Consider the following 19,542-nt stretch of genomic DNA (forward strand, 5'->3'; position numbering starts at 1 on the left):
CTTCGCCCACAAGGCCTCACTGGCCAGCTCTGTACAGGAAACAGGGTATAAAATTCTAACAAGGTGGTACTTCGTCCCCACCACGCTCCACAGGATGTTCCCTCAATCCTCCCCTAACTGCTGGAGAGGTGGTATTGAAAGGGGATCCATCCTACACATCTTTTGGTATTGCCTACACCTCAGAGAGTTTTGGGATGCAGTCCTCAAAATTGTCGAACGACTCACAGGACTCTCATTAAAGGATAATCCTGCAGCTGTCCTACTCCACATGTCTCCACTTTCCAGAGCCCACTACCACAAGTCTCTCCTGATTCACCTTCTCAATGCAGCCAAGGCCTTTATACCCTTATGCTGGAAAAATACAGAACCACCTTCACTGCGACTTTGGCTCAACAAATGTAGACGATATCCGAGTGATGGAGGAACTGACTGCGACCCTCCACCACACGGATAGGGGCTTCAGGAAATCTGGTATTACTGGTTGGAATTTTTATACTCACAGGAATGTGGGGCCCCAATGTCGGCCGGACCCTCTGGGGAATCCATGGGGCGACTGCTTACCGCTGGGAAATAGCCGTGATGGTGATATTGATACTACGTATGTCGTTGCCAGTTCAGATACTCCTTTCCTTGCAACCATAGCTCGGGGTCATCCACAAGGCATGACATGATTGATCGGCTCTCTTACCCATGTGCCTATACCCTACCCAACTGTCGGACCTAGTTCACACATTTGTACCTAAGATAGCCTTTGTCGATCCTCCCTCATCCTCTCTTCTATCCTCTTTTCATTCACCTGTTACTCTGATCCCTCTGCTCAGGGGATTTTCTTTTCGTCCTTATAAGTGTGTCCCCATGGAGTCTAGCGGCTCTTTAAACTGTGCATTCTGCTTTCGCAGACTGTTCCCGAGACTTTGCACTAATTGCGAATATGTTACACTGCGTAAGATGCTCGTTATTTACCGGATGCAAGATCAATGCATATATGATCCTTACATATAACTTTGCAGGGCTTTAGGTGCCCTGTCTCAGGTGGTCCCTAGATCGCCAACACCGCTTTGACTATATATGTGTGTCTATTGTAACTATCTATCCTCTGATTGATTGTACCTTGCAAAATTTAAAATAAAGAATTTACAAAAAAAAGAAATCAAAATTACTTTATGTCATTAATGCATATGTACATTTACTGTATGTATAAATACATTAGAGAATGTGTAGCCTGTTTATTTAAGTTGATTTATGAATTGTGTATGCTAAAACCAACAGTATTTTTTAAAGGTAAGGTCAATGTTTTTCTTAACAAACTGATAGTCTACAACTTCACTTTGCATATTTAAACTACTGCATATTTCAACACTTTTCTTTGGTATCTTGGCCATAAATAATTCAGGTCATCCATATGTACTATGTTTTGTACTGTACTATGCATAACTATGTCACTTAATGGTAAAACAAATTTCACAACTAGAAATTCAAGGTTGAAAAAATGAATCACACATGCATAGTTTTTCTGTGTATGTGGGTTATTGCCTGGTAGTGAAATGAACCGTTGGCTGTCAACAATTCATAATAGTATAGATCGGTAACTCATATATCATTTAATACTAATGGTCCAATTGGTTACCTCACTGTCTACTGTATGTCAATTGTGATGATGTACCTTTAAAGTATATCTAACGCAAATGAGAAAATGAGAAAAGCCTGTATTAAATGTTTTTGTGCCTTATAGGGACGATTACTTTTCATCCAAAGTAAGAGGAAATCCCCTCTTAGGATTTTAATGCTGGAACTCATATCTGCTTTGGTAGATTTCCACTCTATTCCTGTTTTGGTGAACACTTTCTTATTTTTTGTATGTTTCTTTTTTTGTGTGTTTTAAAGTTTGAAATTGTAAAGGGTACAACGTATGTACAAGATAACATGGTTAGGATGCCTGCATCTTACATCAATATAGGTATTATAGCCAGTACAGTAGTGTTACAAAATATTCTGCAGAATGTCTTGTTAACCACTTCAAGACCAGGTGTTTAGACCCCCTTCCTGGCCAGAACATTTTTCAGTATTCAGCGCTGCGGTACTTTGACTGACTTTTATTCCGTCATGCAACGCTGTACTGAAATGAATTTTATACCATTTTTTAGGGACAGATAGAGAGGAGTTATCTATTAATCACCTCTCATGTTTGCATGCGTGTATGTATAGGTGGGGACTTAACATTTTGTTTTTGTTTTTTTATTCTTTTTTATGGTGTAACTTTAAATTTGGGGGGGGGACTGAAATTTTTTTTCCCTTTTTTTTTTCCAACAGATCTAGAGAGCTCGGGCCGGCCGTTTTTTTACTACGGCCGGCCCGGAGGTGGTTAAGAATGATTCTGTTGAAGTTGAGAAACTAAGCAGTTAAAAGAAGAATGTGAGGAAAAATATTGGTAATGTATGTTGTGGGGTAGGTGAGTACCATGGAGCTATGGTGGGGAGCAAAGTCCTGCAAACATGGAGTAGGTGATAAATTCATAAATCTGTTAAACAGCAGTCACTATTCACCAGTAGGAAATGGATGACCCATGGGTCCTAGATCTCCTTGAGTTTTGCAATAGCATCTGTAATTTTTGCTGTCAATTTTTTGTTTGCGAACGTCCTGTGAAGTCTATCCTTGACCTCAGCCAAAGCAAGTGTGTTGGACAACTATGCTTTTAGGTTAAGAAGTGCCTTGCATGGATACATGTGTATAGCAGTGTGTAGCAATGGGCACATCATAGACCTTTGTCCATAGTTCCTGCCTCATTGGTCAGGACCACCATGTATGTACTGGATGTAGGTTCCTGGTTTTTGGTACCACTGAAAGCAGTTCCGAGAGTGGCTAGGGGAAATATGGGCAAGACAGGTGTTCACCATATGCCAACAGTAGGGATGCACCGATAGCGATACAAGCATCCTTACTCGTGCAAATACTCCGATACAAAAAACGAGTACCTGTGCCACGTCCGCCATCTTCAGGACCTCCGCACACGTCTTCAATGAAACAAGATGGCCGCAAACTCTTCCTCCAAGTCCTCAGTCATCTGCTCCATTCTGACCTCTTCTCTCGCTGATTGGCCGATTGGATGATTGACAGGCTTCCTCACCAGTCAGGAGTGACTGACCCTGTTTCCCCGAAAGTAAGACCTACCCTAAAAGTAACACCTAGTACTATTTTTGGGAATTGCTAAAATATAAGACCTACCCCGAAAATAAGACCTAGTTGTGACCATTCCCTAGGGTGGTGGCATAAGGGGGAACTTGAAGAGCCGGGGGAGAGAAGCAGCGGTGCCAACGAAGCCGGCGCTATAGGAAGCGAGGCGACAGCGGAGGGAGCAGAGCCGCAGAAGCTGATGTTTCCTCTATAGCGCCGGCTCCTGTCACAGGCGGAGTGATACCAAATGCACTCCGCCTGTGAGGAATCCATAGTGAAAGCGCGCTTCGCTCATTCTGGCCAGCGATTGGTTAGCAAATTGCTCTTGGAAAGGTACGGTACCGCTGATCACCATATTTGTGTACATGAATACACGTGGATTGTTGTACATTTAAAAATAATAAATAAATAAGGCCTACCCCAAAAATAAGACCTAGTGTGTTTTTTTGAGCCAAAAAAATATAAGACAGTGTCTTATTTCCGGGGAAACACGGTATTGTATAGTGTGGCACAGCTATATGCAATTCTGCATACCTGGCTTTATATTATAAAGTTCTTATAATATAAAGCCAGGTATGCAGAATTGCATATAGCTGTGCCACACTATACAGTGTTCTGGTCTGGAGTCTCTACATGTGCTCATCTATTTTCCCCACTATGGGGATACAAGCCTTAGTTAGCAATGGCATGATAAATATTCATTTCATGTTCATTTCATGTTCATGTTCTTCATAATATTAAGAAACTGACCTAAAATCATGATTTTGTATTGCTTTAGAAAAAATGTGACCTGTCCCTTTAAGAAAAAGTATCGGTAATTGTTATCGGTGAGTACTTGAAAAAAGTATCGGTACTCGTACTCGGTCTTAAAAAAGTGGCATCGGTGCATCCCAAGCCAACAGTATAATACTTTGCAGTTTGTTTCAAGAGCATGTGCATTGTGAGATTTAGGGGTTATTCACTATGGAGCCGAAGGATTAGGCTGCACCTCCGGCTAATCCTTCGGTTCATTTCGGGTGCAGGAACCCTATTCACGATAGCCCGTACAGCAGCCAAAGGCAGCTGAAGCACTCAGCTGAGCCAGATGCATATGCTTTGGCTCGGCTGAGCCGAACACACAGCCGAAGTGGGGAGAATAGTCTGCCAAAGCTAAGTTCTTCCTGCAAAATTTAAACAAAACAAAAAAAAAGCAGCATGGGGTCCCCCTCACAAACCATTCCAGAGGTCTGGTAGAAATCTTAAGGGGAAAACCCAACACCAAAAAATGAGGGGGAAAAGCATGGGGCCCCCCCTAAAATTCCCAACCCAACCCTTAATCCGGGCACTGGCCTGGCAGGGCATGAGCAAGAACCCCCCTTACAGCATACCAAGTCACATGCCCTCGACATGGGGAGGGTGCTTTGCGGGGGGTAACCCTGGAAAGCACCTTGTCCCCATGGTGATAAGGATCTCTTCCCCACAATCCTGGCCTGGTGGTTGTGGGGGTCTGTGGGCAGGAGGATTATTTGCATCGGAGTACCCCCTTTCATAAAAAGGGCACCCAGATGCTGCCCCCCCCCTTGTGAATGAGTAAGGGGTACTTGTACCCCTTATTAAAGATAAGGTAAAAAACAGCCCAGACGTTTGGAAAAATACTTTAGTTGAACAAAAAACACATACACAGTTTTTGACAATTCCTTTAATTAGAAAAAAATGAAAAAACGGACCCAACGTTTAATCCAGGGTCCTATCTACCTCAGTTCACCTTCAATGTCACCTACAACTCTACCTCATCCTCTCCTCTCCCTCTTTTTATAGGGGTTGCCTGGGGTTTTGTCTTCAGATCCCTTCTATTCTCTATCTACACATCCTCCCTGGGTCAGCTAATATCCTCTCATAGTTTCCAATACCATCTCTATACCGACAACACTCAAATCTATTTATCCACTCCTCAGCTCACCTTAAAGGAGAACTTTGGGGTCAGGGCTTTTCCCCTTAGTTCTCCTAAGGGTAACGTGAGGACACAAACTAGCGTCCTCCCGTCACCCAAAGCTCAGTATACCGCAAGCTACAGCTTGCAATATACTGAGACGCCAGGACGGATCCCGACATTACTGTCGAGATCCACCCAGATGCCTGATTGACAGCTAGCTCTGCCTATCTAGAGGCAGAGCCAGCTGTACCCGCCCCCCCCCCCGTCCGTTCCACCAGTCAGCACTGGAGGAACGGACAGGGGAGGGGGAAATCCCTGCAGGGCGTCTCTCTGCAGGGATAGATCGAGAAGTGAGCGAGTGACAGTACGTGTTTGCTCACTTCCCGATCTATTGAGCCGACCTGTGACAGTTTCATTGTCACAGGTCGGCTACAACTATGAGGCTGAGTGATTTTCATTTGCCTCATAGTTCTCCTTTAATCTCATCACACATCACTAGTTTATTAACTGACATATCAGTGTGAATGTTGCATTGCTTCCTCAAACCTCAAAAACTGAGCTCATAATATTTCCTAACAACCAATCCCCCTCCGTTCCCTCCTCAGATTTCTCCATGAGAGATCAATAGTGCAACTATCAGTCCCAACACCCCTTCCAGAGTGCTAAGTGTAATCCTGGGCTTTGACCACTCCTTCACGACACACATCCAATCAGTGACCAAATCCTGCTGCCCTAACTTGCTGCATAACATTTTCAAAATGTTCCCCTTACTAACAAATGACACCACAAAGCTACTTGCTCACTCTTGTCTTTTCTTGCCTTAATTATTGCAACTTCCTGCTCATTGGCCTACCTCTACAGAGGCTATCCCCCTTCAGTCTACCATGCATGCTGTTGCTAGACTTACAAACCATTCGGTAGCCGCAACCCACCCCCCTTCTGCCAATCCTTCCACTGGCTTATAATAGCCCAACATGAAAAATTCAAAATGCTAACAACATATGAAGCCATCTATATTCCTGCCCCCCAGCTACATCACCAAACTAATCTCAAAATATCACCCAAACTGTCCACTCTTCTCCTCCCTTCTGCTCTCTACCTCCCTCATCACCTCCTCCCATACTTGTCTCCAGGACTTCTTACCCTCTGGAACTCCCTACCCCAATCTATCTGGCTATCTCTTACTCTGTCTGCCTTTAGATGATCCCTATAAGCTCACCTTTTCAAGGAACCCTATCTCAACTCCTCTTGAAAACTTTATGTCTGTTACTTTAATCAGCATCCCTTACAGTTTTTCCTTCTGTGTCACTTGCCCCTTCTTTTAGATTGTAACTTCTCATAAGCAGGGCCCTTCTAATCCTCTTGTATGGAAGTGTATTGTAACTGTACTGTTTCTCCCTTTTGTAAAGTGCTGCACAAACAGTTGGAGCTATATGAATCCTGTATTATAATAATAAGTGACTGTAATCTTATGTTGTTTCTTTTGGCCAAATGTTGTGGTTTCTTAACAGTCAATTGCATTCTCTGTGAAAAAAATAAAAATAAAACATGTTTTTGGGTAAGGTTTACGCTAACTCCACTAAATCTAAAAATGAATACAGTAGATGGGTGTAGCTAACTACACAAGTCTTCTCACTGGTGTCTTCAACAGATATTACAAACCACTGGGTAACAGCATGATAGTGTTTCCTAAAATAGAAATATCAATTTTGGCTAGACTTATTCTTGAAATTAAGCACCAATATAGTCGTTTCCAATATAGCTAATATTAATTAAAGGTATTGTGAAACAGGGCTGTAGCTACCATGGGGCGGGTGAGGCAATCGCCTCAGGCGCAGCTGAGAGGGGGCGCAGCCAGGGCTGCGTCTCCTCGCCCCTGTTGCCATGGTGAGCACAGAGCACCATTGACAATAGGGGTACCAGGCAGCCAACACAGGCGCGGTTCAGCAGGGAGAAGAGTAGTGGCACAGGCTCCACCTTCTCCTCACCTGTATGGGCAGAGGACTCTGTGCCTTCAAATCTCTTTTTGTATTTCAAAAGGGAAATGTCAAGGGTTTAGACCCCCGATATTATCGTGAAGCCACCCCCAACAGTAAAAAAAACTTATAATAAAAAATAAATTAAAAAAAACCCTGCCCCCCCCCACACACACACACACATATTAGTAGACATGTGCAAAGACTAAAAATTAGTTTCAAATGAAATGAACGGAAACTAAAAGTGTTTTCATAAATGTTGTCAAATAAAACACATTTTTCTGCTATTCTGGCCACCAGCGCATTCTGCGCATGCGCGCCGCCATCCTGGAGGTGGAGCGCATGACATCACATACCGCACACGTCTGTTGGGGGGGGGCACAATTTTCTGTCCTTGCCTCAGACGCATAAGGAGCTAGCTATGGCTCTGTTGTCAAATGCTGGGTATTTTCTTGGTTGTTCTTATTGACTTATAATTACTATACAAAGATGTTTGACCATTTTTATCATAAAGCCTAGTGCTATATTAGAATAACTTGATATTTATTCCAACACTCAGTGTACATCCACAGGGTTCATGCGGATATTAGAAATTATTATTAGATGTCACAGCTCTAGTTAGAGTTGTATTGCTGTGTTTTCTGATATCATCTCTCCTTTCAAGCACCCACTGTGAAGTTAAAGGTGGATTTTTCCTTGTAGAATAAACTCTCATATTGCCTTGTGAATAGAATTTGCTCACTGTAATTATTTTCCAGAGTGACAGCTCTGTTATTTATCAGAGCTCTTTGAATAATTGAAAATAATTTAAATAACAATACATTTTCATACTAAAGTTTTCTTTTAGAACTAAAATGTAAAAAAACATGATATTTAGGAAAATGCACAACAGTGGTATCTCAGCAAAAGTGATTGTAAGGGGATACAATAATTTAAACAATCTTAAAATGGTTTACTTGGTTACAGTAGTGTTTCTCATGAAATGTGCAGGGAAATATTACATGAGATGTGCTGTAGTGTTTTATCTAACAATAGTTCTTTTTCAAGGGCTATGAGAAAAAAAAAACACATCAGTATGTTTTTCATTCAGCTAATATATTGTAGCATTATCTCTTTCACAACTGTATGTGAGAATTTCCTTTAAAATAGATTTAGATTGCACAGTAGCAAAGTATTTTTTTTATAATAAGCAATGAGTTTTTATATAGAGATAATTAATTGGTAAGGACTTTCATGATACGTTCTTTATATCGCACAAAGTAGAAGCTTGTTAGGAGGTTGCAGACTGACTAATTAAGGACCTATGTACCTATATAATTATCAATACTTCTGGCTACACTTTTGTTAGTGATAAGAATACATGTTATTTTAGATAACAGGAAAAACTGCCATTTGTATAAAGCTGTGTCTGCATGCTAGTCTCAATTATTGCTGGTTTTAAAAAGTCACTAAACTGGACATTTGCTTCTCTTTCCAGGTAAGATTGTATGCACGACCTGATGCAGTGAGAAGGGGATCTGGAGACTATGCTCTCAATATTACAAAAAGACTTTTGGAATTTTATGAAGATTACTTCAAGGTTCCATACTCATTGCCAAAATTAGGTAAGGATAAAAAATTAAATTCTCTGAACTTGACTTTCACTTGTCTTCCATATAATGCTAGAACATATTCTTTATTTTAAGTTAAGTGGTTTTTAGTGTATGTTATGATATTTAATAAAGGATTGTTGTACATATTTTGACATGATTGCTTGGTGTTAGTGCTTTAGTACATCACTCTTTAAGGAAGTTAATTGGAAGGTGTGGGAAATCCATTGTTTGAGGATATTGGTATGGCCTGAGGGATGTTGAACTGTGGCCTGAGCTCAGGACATAGTCAGTACCTCTTTTTCAAACCCTCGGTGAAACCCTTGAAAAACTTAGATTTTTCTAATGATGGTTTAAGAACCCTTAAAGAAGAACTCCAGGCAATCTTGATTTTAAACAAATGACTGTCTTCTGTTCTTTTTAATGAAACAAAAAGAAATACATTGATGGTGTAGCACCAGAAGCATCAAATTTGGGGCTTACCATGTAGAAGGAATACATCATCAGTCCTATGTGAACAGATTAAGGTCCCTTACTAAATCTGAAATCTTAAGAGAGTGATAATTTAACCACTTCAGGACTAGCAGCTGTTTAGCCCTTAAGAACCAGACCAGTGTTTACACATTTAGCTATGTGTCCTACTTGATTAAGCAATAAGATCATTGCATGTGGTAAAGAATTCATATATATTGTTATTTAGGACACTTAAAGCTTTCCTTTGGTGTTATTGCCTTCCCAGAATTCTGTAAATTTTTATATGTACATTAACAAAAAATAACAACAAAGAAAAAAAGCACAGCGCTTCATGAAGGTGTGGGGCATGTGTGAATGTGGTCAGTGTGGAGTGCTGCTCTAAGAACAGGAGGAGGAACCTGTGAACGTGATGATGGAGCAATAAGAGCGCAAATCCAAATGTATTAATAGTGTTGAGACAACCCGTCTCTGTGAGATTCAAATCAAAAGGTGAACAAAATGGGGAACTTACTTGTAATACCCGGGGTCCGGGTGCGGGGCAGCCCCGATGGAGGATCTGGCTATGCAAGGAGTGGTGTGTGATGTTGTGGGTTTGTAGTGGCCACCAGATGTGGTTTTGGTAGGGAGAGAGGGGAGTAAGGACAGAGCGGGACAGGTCCTATGGTCTGGACGTGGCTGCTGGAAGTTGTAACGTCTGGCGTGTTGGTGGGACTGGGGGTCAAAGTGAAGCGTTGGACTGATCGGGACCAAGGGGCTGTGTGTGCCGGAGGGCTGGTGGTGAGGCTAAGGAGGTGGTTAGGCACTTGTCAGAAGGCTGTGTAAATTGTGTGCCTCTGGTATTTGCGGCGGTAGTTTTTAAAGTGATGGGGTAGGGGCGGCATGCGGCCAAGAAAGGACGTGCACTGGACAGTGTTCGATTGGAAATGTTCAGTGGTGGAGGAGCAACGCATTTCGAGGAGGTCCTCTTTCTCAAGCTCAAAAGAAGAAGTGGGTAACATTGGCGGGAGATCCGCCGAGTTTAAAAAAGACAGGAGGGCGGAGTTCCAAAGGTGAAGGGTTAGGGAAAGGAATGTCGCTGTGTTCTGATGGCTTGGGCAGGTGTTGCACACTCACTCTAGGTGTGTGGCAATGAGGGGGAAATGTTAGTGAGTGGTGGGAAATGTTTGGTTGTTGCCATAGATAATGATGTACGCCCCGCACCCGGACTCCGGGTATTACAAGTAAGTTCCCCATTTTGTTTACCTTTTAATTTGAATCTCACAGAGACGGGCTGGTTTAACACTATTTATACATTTGGATTTGCACTCTTATTGCTCCATTAACAAAAATTAGGAACCGATTTTTGATTGTTGATCAAAAGCAGTGAATGTGATTTCCAACTAACATTCATGGTAAATCAATCGCTGATATTAAAAAACATGTACCTGATAGAATGACCTACGGTGAATATTTGATCAATGTTGGATTCTCTGTTTTGCCCCATAGTTTTACTGTGGCTACAAACCACAAATGTTATTTTACTATATGATGAAGGGAAATTCCACCTTTTAGAAAAAAGAATCAAGGCACACTTTTTCATTAAAAGATAAATGTGCATTTAATATTTATTTTTTTGCATTGGAGCCAGAAAAGCATTGCAGCTGTGATCAGTGAATCACGGGTGCAATCCTCTGGCTCCTACAGACTCTTCCTCCTTTCCATGTCCATACATTGGTATAGACATTCAGTAATATGGATGGGAGGAAAAATGAAATGAGTGCAAATGTGTCAGGGCACTTTTATTCAATTGTGATCTACAAATGTCTCCTATGGGCACATACTATGGCCATGCCATATTAAAAAAATGAACAGCAGGGAGACGAACCCTAAGACTCAGGTTAGTGTGTGTGAATGGGAGAGGGGGGTTGAGATCTGACCATGTTTCATGATACAACCTAAATATCGTTGTAACATGAAACATGGTCAGAAAAGTAAACTTAGCCTGTAAGTGTACCTTGCTTGGTGATTTTATTGAAACTAAAAAAGAAAATATACTTAAAATTTTGTTTTTAAAAGATTAAAAAGCTACCTAAGGAGAGAAGTGTGTGTGTTAATGCGAAGCTAATCAACGTTAACTAGGGGTAAAATAGAAATTAATTTTGTTTCACAGGTTTTCTGCAGCTTGCGTTATGATCAGATCAAAGGACCATTCTGTCATTTTAAATAAGTGTTGCAGCAGTATGGCTTTATAAGAGATATATAACGTTACATTGAATGAACACTGTAACTGCATGTTATTATGATCATTCAAGCAGGAGCTGTCACGGTCTATGGACCAGGGCACTAGGGTACGTGAGCTCCTGTGTTTGCGGAGTTGGTAGGAGTCACAAAGAGGCGGGATATCGGGGATGTAGGTCACAGGGAGAGAGGAACGAATGGTCTGTGCGTTCTGAGGACGCACTAGAGGCGCAGAATCTAAGAAGGGCCAGGTATTCGACAGAGCCTCTAGTGGTGAGGATGATTGGCTGCTGGACACCTTCCAGGTTGCGGCCCTCTAGCGCACCCACACAGACGCAAGGGACTAGTTGAAGCAGTGGGGAACTGGATACAAAACAGGTAGGGAAGAAACTTGTAACCAAGGAGGAGGAAGACAGGAAGAGGGAGAGAGAGAGAGAGAAAGTCTAAAGCAAAAGTGCAAACGCACAGCAGAACAGCAGAGTATACTGAAGAGAATAGATAAGCAAGGACACCAGGGAAGGGTAAGCAGCTTAGAGGCACACCTAGGAGCAGGATGGTGCAACGTACAAAAGTAAATGAGATGTGCGTGGCACATGCATACAAAGAAGCAGGATAAGAGAGAAAAGTACACAAAGAAGCACAACAGGGATGTATGCACACAGGGGTGTGCAGACAAGGATGAATCCAACACAGCCACCAGGTAAGAGAGGAGCACAGAAATAAAGGGGTAACAGCAAAGCAAAGGAAGATACACTGGAAGGTAAGTGACGGAGTAGAAGTACAACAAGCAGTAAATAGGAGGAAGCAAACAGACAAAGACTGGAGAGGGAAAACACTGTAGAATTTAGACAATGAAAGCAGTTTTGAGAGGCGCACAGGTGAAGGCAAATAAGGCCTGCAACAATATACTAAAGGAACCACTGAAATACTATAGTAGGGGTGCAAGGATCAAAGCAGGGGATAACGCCAAACAGGGATACCAGCTGGTAGGGGGAAGCATAAAGGCACAGGGATCCAATAGCAAGTGCAGGGAATAGGATCCCAGGGGTAGTCAGAGACACAAGGGGTACGGAACAAGGCAAAAGACTTGTTGCTCGCACCAAGAGCAACAAGTGAGGAAGTCCTAAATAGGGGAGGAGAGCAGATTGGCTGCAGCCTTGTGAGACACCATAGGCTGACAGCCCAGAAACAGGGAGCAAAGCGAAAATCCGGCACGGATTTCCAGATATTGTGACAGGAGCTCTGCTGACTGGCTCCTGTGCATCAGACTAGGACTTGAGCTGTCATGCTAACAGCTGTTCCTGTTGGGAGTGCAATTTGGAGCAATGACAGCAGGAAGCTCTGCGATCTGCTAACTTGTGTTAATTTTTTTGAACTTTATACAAGTCCTACAGTATGTTTATATGTAGCAGGTCTTTAAGTGCTTAAAATAATTGATCATGTCTATAAAGATTTTCCATAAATAAATCAATAGTTTTTCCGTCTGAACGTAAATGAATGAATTGTGGATGTAAAAGAGATATGCATTGCATAGTTTTTTGAGTGTCAGCCTAGGAACAGTTTTCATACAATTCTATCTTTCCATTACATTATTCAGTTCCTTTAAATCCTACTCTGACCACTTTTTGCATATTATCTGGTGGACTAGTAATTTATAAGATTCAACGTCCAATGATAAACTTTGTACTGTGTGGTCACAGAAAAGTATGAATGGGTTTCTGGTTGGAAAGTAACCATTGAACCAATGAAATGTGTTAGGTATGTTACATTTTTTTTCTAGAATTACAAGAGATACAAGAGGTTGTCTCTGATCGGTAAAACATTTGAATTTATCTCTTTTGGTCTTGCCATCTGATCATATTAGATCTCACTCTCTGTCTCTTTAGAAGGAGATTAGGTCTATTTTTTTTACTGTTACTGTTCACATATTGTTAGCTACAAGACATTTATCTGTCTGGTTCACCAAAGTGTATACACTGACATTGCTAGCATAGTACAGCACCTTGTAATGCCTGCAAGTACCAAGTGCATTCGTTTAATTTGGCACATAAATCACTACTTTTTGTAGTGCAGTCAGCGTACTAGAAGTTGCAGTAGATTTATTTAGAAAAACATACTTTGCTGTTTAGGTTAAAGGAGCTGGAAATGTGTTCTCAAACTCAATCCAGTAACAGTTGCACTTTTTTACTCCACAGATAGAAGTTTGTTTTGGTAAAACATGTAGCTGTTGTATTCCTGGGAGCTGTTTTCAAACTTTACACACTTGAAGCTGAACTCCAGACATCACCTTTTAAGGAAATCTAAACCCAAGAACAAAAATGTAATACTTTGCAGCTTACCAGTCCTTAGATAGTGTAGGCTAAATCATTTTAATGGAAGTATGGAAAAATACCTGTTGATCTGCCAGAATTCCAGGGTCCTTGTAACTTCCTGTGCACTAAACTGATGTCTCAACAATGTCTTCTAATTACAGAACACCTATTCCCTATATAATAGAGTTCTCTAGTCCTAACACATTTTCTGTCCAAGATGACAATGCCGCAAGTTAGCGTTTTCACTCTAGGAAGGCTGAAAATAAATTGAACTTAAAAATGCTTGATAAAAGGAAACTAATAAATCCACCACATCTAAGGACTCATAAAATATAGAAAATGTTTTTGGGTTTGGATACACTAAGATTTTTCCACCTGCTACTCTTCTTACCTATGCAGTTTATCCATTTATATTTACTTCACTTAATTCAGCATACATAATTGCCTTATAATTTGCTTTGTACAGCTTATGCCTTAGGCAAGCTGATCCCCCTCCAACACCAGCGAGACAACTATGATTGACACCGGTCAGTTGCAGCATCCTCACAGCATCCTCACTGCTAGTTCACATGGACTTTATTGCCATTCGGGCCTGGTACCAAGCAATAATTTTCATGGGTTGCTCACGGTATTGGGGCTCTTTCTGCATATTCCATGTCTGGTGAACTGTTAGTATGGTTGGTGATGTGCAGAGGAGCTTCATCATTCATAATTGTGCTCAATGTTCTCATTATTCTTCAGAAGGGATGGTAATTGCTTCAAGAAACATGTCAGGAACCCTGTTTTGAACATTTTGTACATCATTTCACATATTATTTTGATGTTACAGAAATGTGAATGTATTCAATGTAACCTTTGAAAAACATTCATGGATTTTTGTTGGTTATAAAAGATAACGAATTACCAAAATTTTGGCAAGAGACTAGAGACAATATCTAATTAGAGGATAGTTTGGTTGTGAGTTCAATTGTTTCCCTTATTTAGAAGTTTTTTTTATTCTGAAAATTGTTTGAAATTAAACAAAGTTGTTTTTTAAATATATTTTTAAATCTATATATATATATATATGGCAATGAGGATAGGGATCAGGAGATATGTTTTCATAGTCCAGTTAGAGATAGTTACAGTAGTGACCAATCAGCCAATTTTTAATGGCATTGCCTTTGGATATGTTACTGGATAAAACTGCTTAAAGATGTACATTAAATGGGGGCGATTTTATACCTATATTACCAGGGAGGTGCAAAGTTGCATTACTCAGAATGATGCTTTAGTTTCAATGTGTAAACTGTCTCCCAGGAACATGCATATGTTTTATTTTTTTATTTATGTTTATTGAAATAATTTTGTCTGTTACTTAATTGTGAGTTAAAAATCATTCATGCGCATGTCACAGAAGCTCATATATTCATTCATCATATATGAGCTTCGATGACATGCACCACTATTGTTTGAGACAGTGCTTATCAGTAACGAAGTAAGGTACAGCTAGGTGACCTCACCAGCAGAGTAATTTTTGAAAATTGTTTTAAAATGTAGGTAGCCATAATTCAGAAGTTAAAAGGCAAAAAGAAAAATATGTGAAAGTAAAAGTTCTGCAAACTTATGCTTTTATCCGTGTTCTTTATTTTGTAGATGTTTTCTTTTTTTTACTATGCTAAATATGCAAGTTATTGGAGGACAGATTTTAAAATGTACAGAGATGCAATATAAGTGCACCGTAGATGAATGCACTTGAACTTGTCAATCTTTTGGTAGCTGACTGTTTTCAGGTCTCTCCTGTAATAAAACAAGCATGCATGGTATGTAGCTTGAAATACATTTTAAAGTGGACCTGAACTTACAAATTTAAGATTCTCTGTCTTATAGAAAGTATTTAGAAATGTTAATTGTGCCTCAATAGTACACCACAAAATGTACTGTGTTGATGTCCTTCTTAAAAGAACTTCCTGTGCCTTTATCTGTATATCTGCAGTGTGGAATCATCTTATGCACTGTGTTTCTGATTACTAGTCTTACTCAATTTGGAGTAAGATTTGGTGTTGCTACTACTATGCTGCTTACTGGAGATTAAGTTGTACCTGAGGACCTGCTGTGCAAAGATTTTCCTGCTTCATTCCTTCTGTGGATCTGTGCTTCATTCACCTCTCATACTGCTTTTGAAATATTTCTCCAACCAGTAATCAGATCACCAGCCGTGGGTCCTTTTGAAAAATAAAAATGGGCCTAGTAAAATTGTTTAAACCCACAACAATATTTTTGTTTTCAAATAAAATTTCTAAATAAAAAGACTCAAATATTGATTTCTTGATTTCAAAATGGTTGCTGTGGGCTCTGTTTAAAATGTAACCTAGTCAAAGTGTTTAAATATTAAGCATATACTCATTATATTGCAGTGTTTGGGGAGCTTTTTTCAGTGAAATATATAAACTCTAATGTTGTTTCTATTTATAAATGCTGGCTTGTGTATCCCTGTTCAAAATAAGTGCTTGGAAAAGTGAATAAACACTGTGCACATAGTCACTACAATATTTGTGGGCTTTTTTCAGTGAAATTAATACACCCTAATGATGATTTTTTTTAAGTGAGCTATTGTGGGTCCTGTGTAAAAGGTGGCCTATTCATATTGATTAAAGACATGATCAAGACATGATTGTGCATGTACTCACTGCAAAATGTTGGGAGCTTTTTTTCAGCTAAATAAATACACTATTAATTATTTCCTTATTTAAAAATGTCTTCTGTTGGTCCTGTTTCCAAAGTGACCTGGTCAACATGTTTAAATACTGTGCACGTACACACTGCAACATTTTGGGGGCTTTTTTCAGTAAAACAAGTAAACTCAATTTTTTTATAATGAAAAGTTGGCTTCAAAAGGGGGTCTTGTAAAAGTGTTTAAAGAGTACCTATGATCAAAAACAAATATGTATTTCAATATTGATTTTCAATCATTTCTATCCCACTCCTAATAACCATATAGATCTAGTAGTTTGTAAACTTAATGAAGATGCCCATAGGATGCACTTCCTCAATGCAGTGAAACAATTTCACTCAGCCCTGTGAATATGCATTTCCTTGTGTCACAATTCACAGAGCCTGTCTTCTGAAATACAACTTAAAGTTTGCACAATGTAACATTATAATTGCTTGCTGGAAGCAGTGCATTATGGGCTATATAGTCTTAAGAAATCAGGATTACATCACATCTAGCAGCAGGGAAGCTGATCCAAAGCACGCTGTCCTGGAACCCAGGAAGTGGTTCAACATGATTGGCAGACAGAAGGCAGCACGTAGCATGAAAGGGCGTTTTTTCAAGTAAACTTTGATTGCATTTTCTAAGACAACTATAGTGTATATTCTTATTACAATGCTGATTTTATAACAAGACAGTATACGCCGTGACTTTAGAACTCCTTTAAATAATGGGCACATAGTCACTACAATATTTTGTTGGCTTTTTTCTTTGAAATAAATATACTATAATTATACTTTTTTATTAAAAGCTGTCTGTTTTGGGTGCTGTTCAAAATGCAGCCTAGTGCAAGTGTATAAATACTGTGTAGCTAGAATAAGTGCACTATAATATTATGGTGTCTTTTTTTCAGTGACATTAATACACTCTATTGTTGATTTGTTGACCTGCCAATGTTGTCTCAGTAGTTGCCCAGGATTACAGATGCAGGGGTTGCAAATACCCCCCCCCAAGAAATATATATATATATTTGCTATTTGAAATTCAGCCTAATTTGTGTCTTGTCACTTGTCACTTTCGTATTTGCCTGGCACAAAATGCATTATAGTATTAGATGAAGAAATTAATGTGCCAACATCACTTTGCATTTTTTACAGATTACGTTAACATTTTCAAGTCTAAATTGAAAAGTTTTACTTATTCACTTATTTATAGAAAGAAAAGCAAAACTAGTGCAAAAAAATGACAGCTAATTCAGAATCTGTGCACAGTAACAACATATGAGCAAATGTTAAATTATGTCTTAACTTATTTATGTAAAACATAAAAAATATTTTATGCCCCTGCCCTTTCCGCTGCAATTTGCTGTCTCATCCATCAGCAAAATCCAGGGATCCGTGAGTGGCCCTTGCAGGTGCCGTGGCGTATAGTACAGTTGTAAGGGACTTGGTACGGTCCTGGCCCCAACTACCCCTGTACAATTGCAGTATTTGGTACCTTCCACTGAGTGCAGGAAGGGTTTTTTTTTTCTTTTTTGGGGGCGGAGAATGCTTTTTAGCGTGCAGAGCAAGGCAGGAGCCGAGGCTGCTGGAGTGGAAAGAAGGGTAAGCAGAACTGTCCTCTGCCCCCCACCCCAGCATCAGGCACCTGTTCAGCCTTGGACACCTGCTGCTACTGGATGCTGTGCTTTATAGGAAATGTTTGATTTGTCTTTTTTTTACTATTGTGTATTTAAGGTTGAGTTCTTTGGTGTATCGCATAGTGTACTTTTGCTTTAAAATTTTGATTTAAAATTTCTTTCACTGTCAGCCAGCTGGCTGCTGTAGGCCAGCCCCTGCATTGAGAAAGCCCTGCATGAAGGACATTGCAAGTGGGGGAGCCACTGTACACAGAGGGCTTGTACAGTCAAGGTTGTGACATGGAGTTTGCAAAGCCTCATTGAACACCAATGTTGTGGAATCATTTCCCTCTGTCGCAGGGGCACTGTTACTTCTGCTAACACAGGTACATTTTGTACTCTCAATGATCAACAATACTGGGACATTTTGCATTCCTACTGACCACCAACGTTGGGACATTTTGCACTTCAATTGACCACCAGTGCTAAGACATTTTGCACTCCCACTGACCACTCACTCTGGGGCATTTTGTACCCCCCGACCATCAACAATGGGACATTTTGCATTCCCACTGACCACCAATGCTGGGACATTCTGCACTCCCACTGACCACCAGTGCTGGGACATTCTGCACTCTCACTGACCACCAATGCTGGAACCTTTTGCACTCTCAATAACCACACCGCCACACAGAAAAGGCTCCCCCCCAGCATCAGGCTCCTATTCAGCCTTGGGCATCAGCTGCTTGCTGCTACTGAATGCTGTCCTCTGCAAAGGCTCTCCCCACACACCCCAGTATTGGGCCCCTATTCAGCCTTGGTCCATGGCTGAATAAGGGCCTGAGGCTGGGGTCGGGGGATAGACTTTGCAGAGGACAGCAGCAGCAAGCATTTTATAACAGTATACCACTATCAGTGTTTATATACATGTTATTTTAAACTTATTTGTACTTATGGAACTAGGCTAGAGACTAGACAAAGCTTTTTTGATGGTTTTAATTTGAAATGTACCTTGGTGTCCTCCACTAAGGTCTGTAAATTTTCGCCACAGCCTTGATCCGTGCCTATCCCTGGCAAAATCCCACACCCTTGATACTCCTGTTCCTGCCTTAGAACAGAGGTAGGCAACCATTGCACCACAGTTGAGGTAAAACTACAAGTCCCGTGGGGCAATGCAAGACTGCCAGCCACAGCATGACTTCCAAAGAGAGAGACATAATGGGATTTTTAGTTTCACCACAGCTTGGAGTGCCAAGGTTGCCTGCATGTGTTGTGAAAGAGAGCATAGATTGGGATCCTTTCCTTAAAACAGTTATTGTGGCTTGGTGGTTATGATTATTGTTTTTCCATCTGGTTCCCACCATGGAGATGATGTCCATGAATTTATTTATTTTGTGTTTGTGTTGGCTTACTCCAGCTGTTCTTTTTTCTTCCACTAATGCACAACACATATTTGTAGGTTAAATGACCCCTATTAAAAATCCCCTAACATGGATGCCTTTGTATGAGAGTAGGGAGTGATGATGAATAAGTGAATAGTTTAGTCTTCTCTTAATATGTTGTCATTTTAAAAATCAATCA

General features: G+C 40.5%; 1 protein-coding gene across 1 annotated transcript in view; it reads left to right on the plus strand.

Annotated features, from left to right (window-relative positions):
- Positions 1-19,542, plus strand: part of TRHDE (thyrotropin releasing hormone degrading enzyme) — a gene marked incomplete at its 3' end in the record, with an annotated part of 466,420 nt that overhangs the window by 165,111 nt on the left and 281,767 nt on the right. The window contains exon 3 of the mRNA XM_018558056.1: positions 8,537-8,663. Within this exon, the coding sequence (XP_018413558.1) occupies positions 8,537-8,663 (127 nt within the window). The remainder of the gene's footprint in view (positions 1-8,536; positions 8,664-19,542) is intronic.

This window comes from Nanorana parkeri, unplaced genomic scaffold (genome assembly GCF_000935625.1).
Source record: "Nanorana parkeri isolate BGI_ZX_2015 unplaced genomic scaffold, ASM93562v1 scaffold318, whole genome shotgun sequence".
Taxonomy (NCBI): Eukaryota; Metazoa; Chordata; class Amphibia; order Anura; family Dicroglossidae; genus Nanorana; species Nanorana parkeri.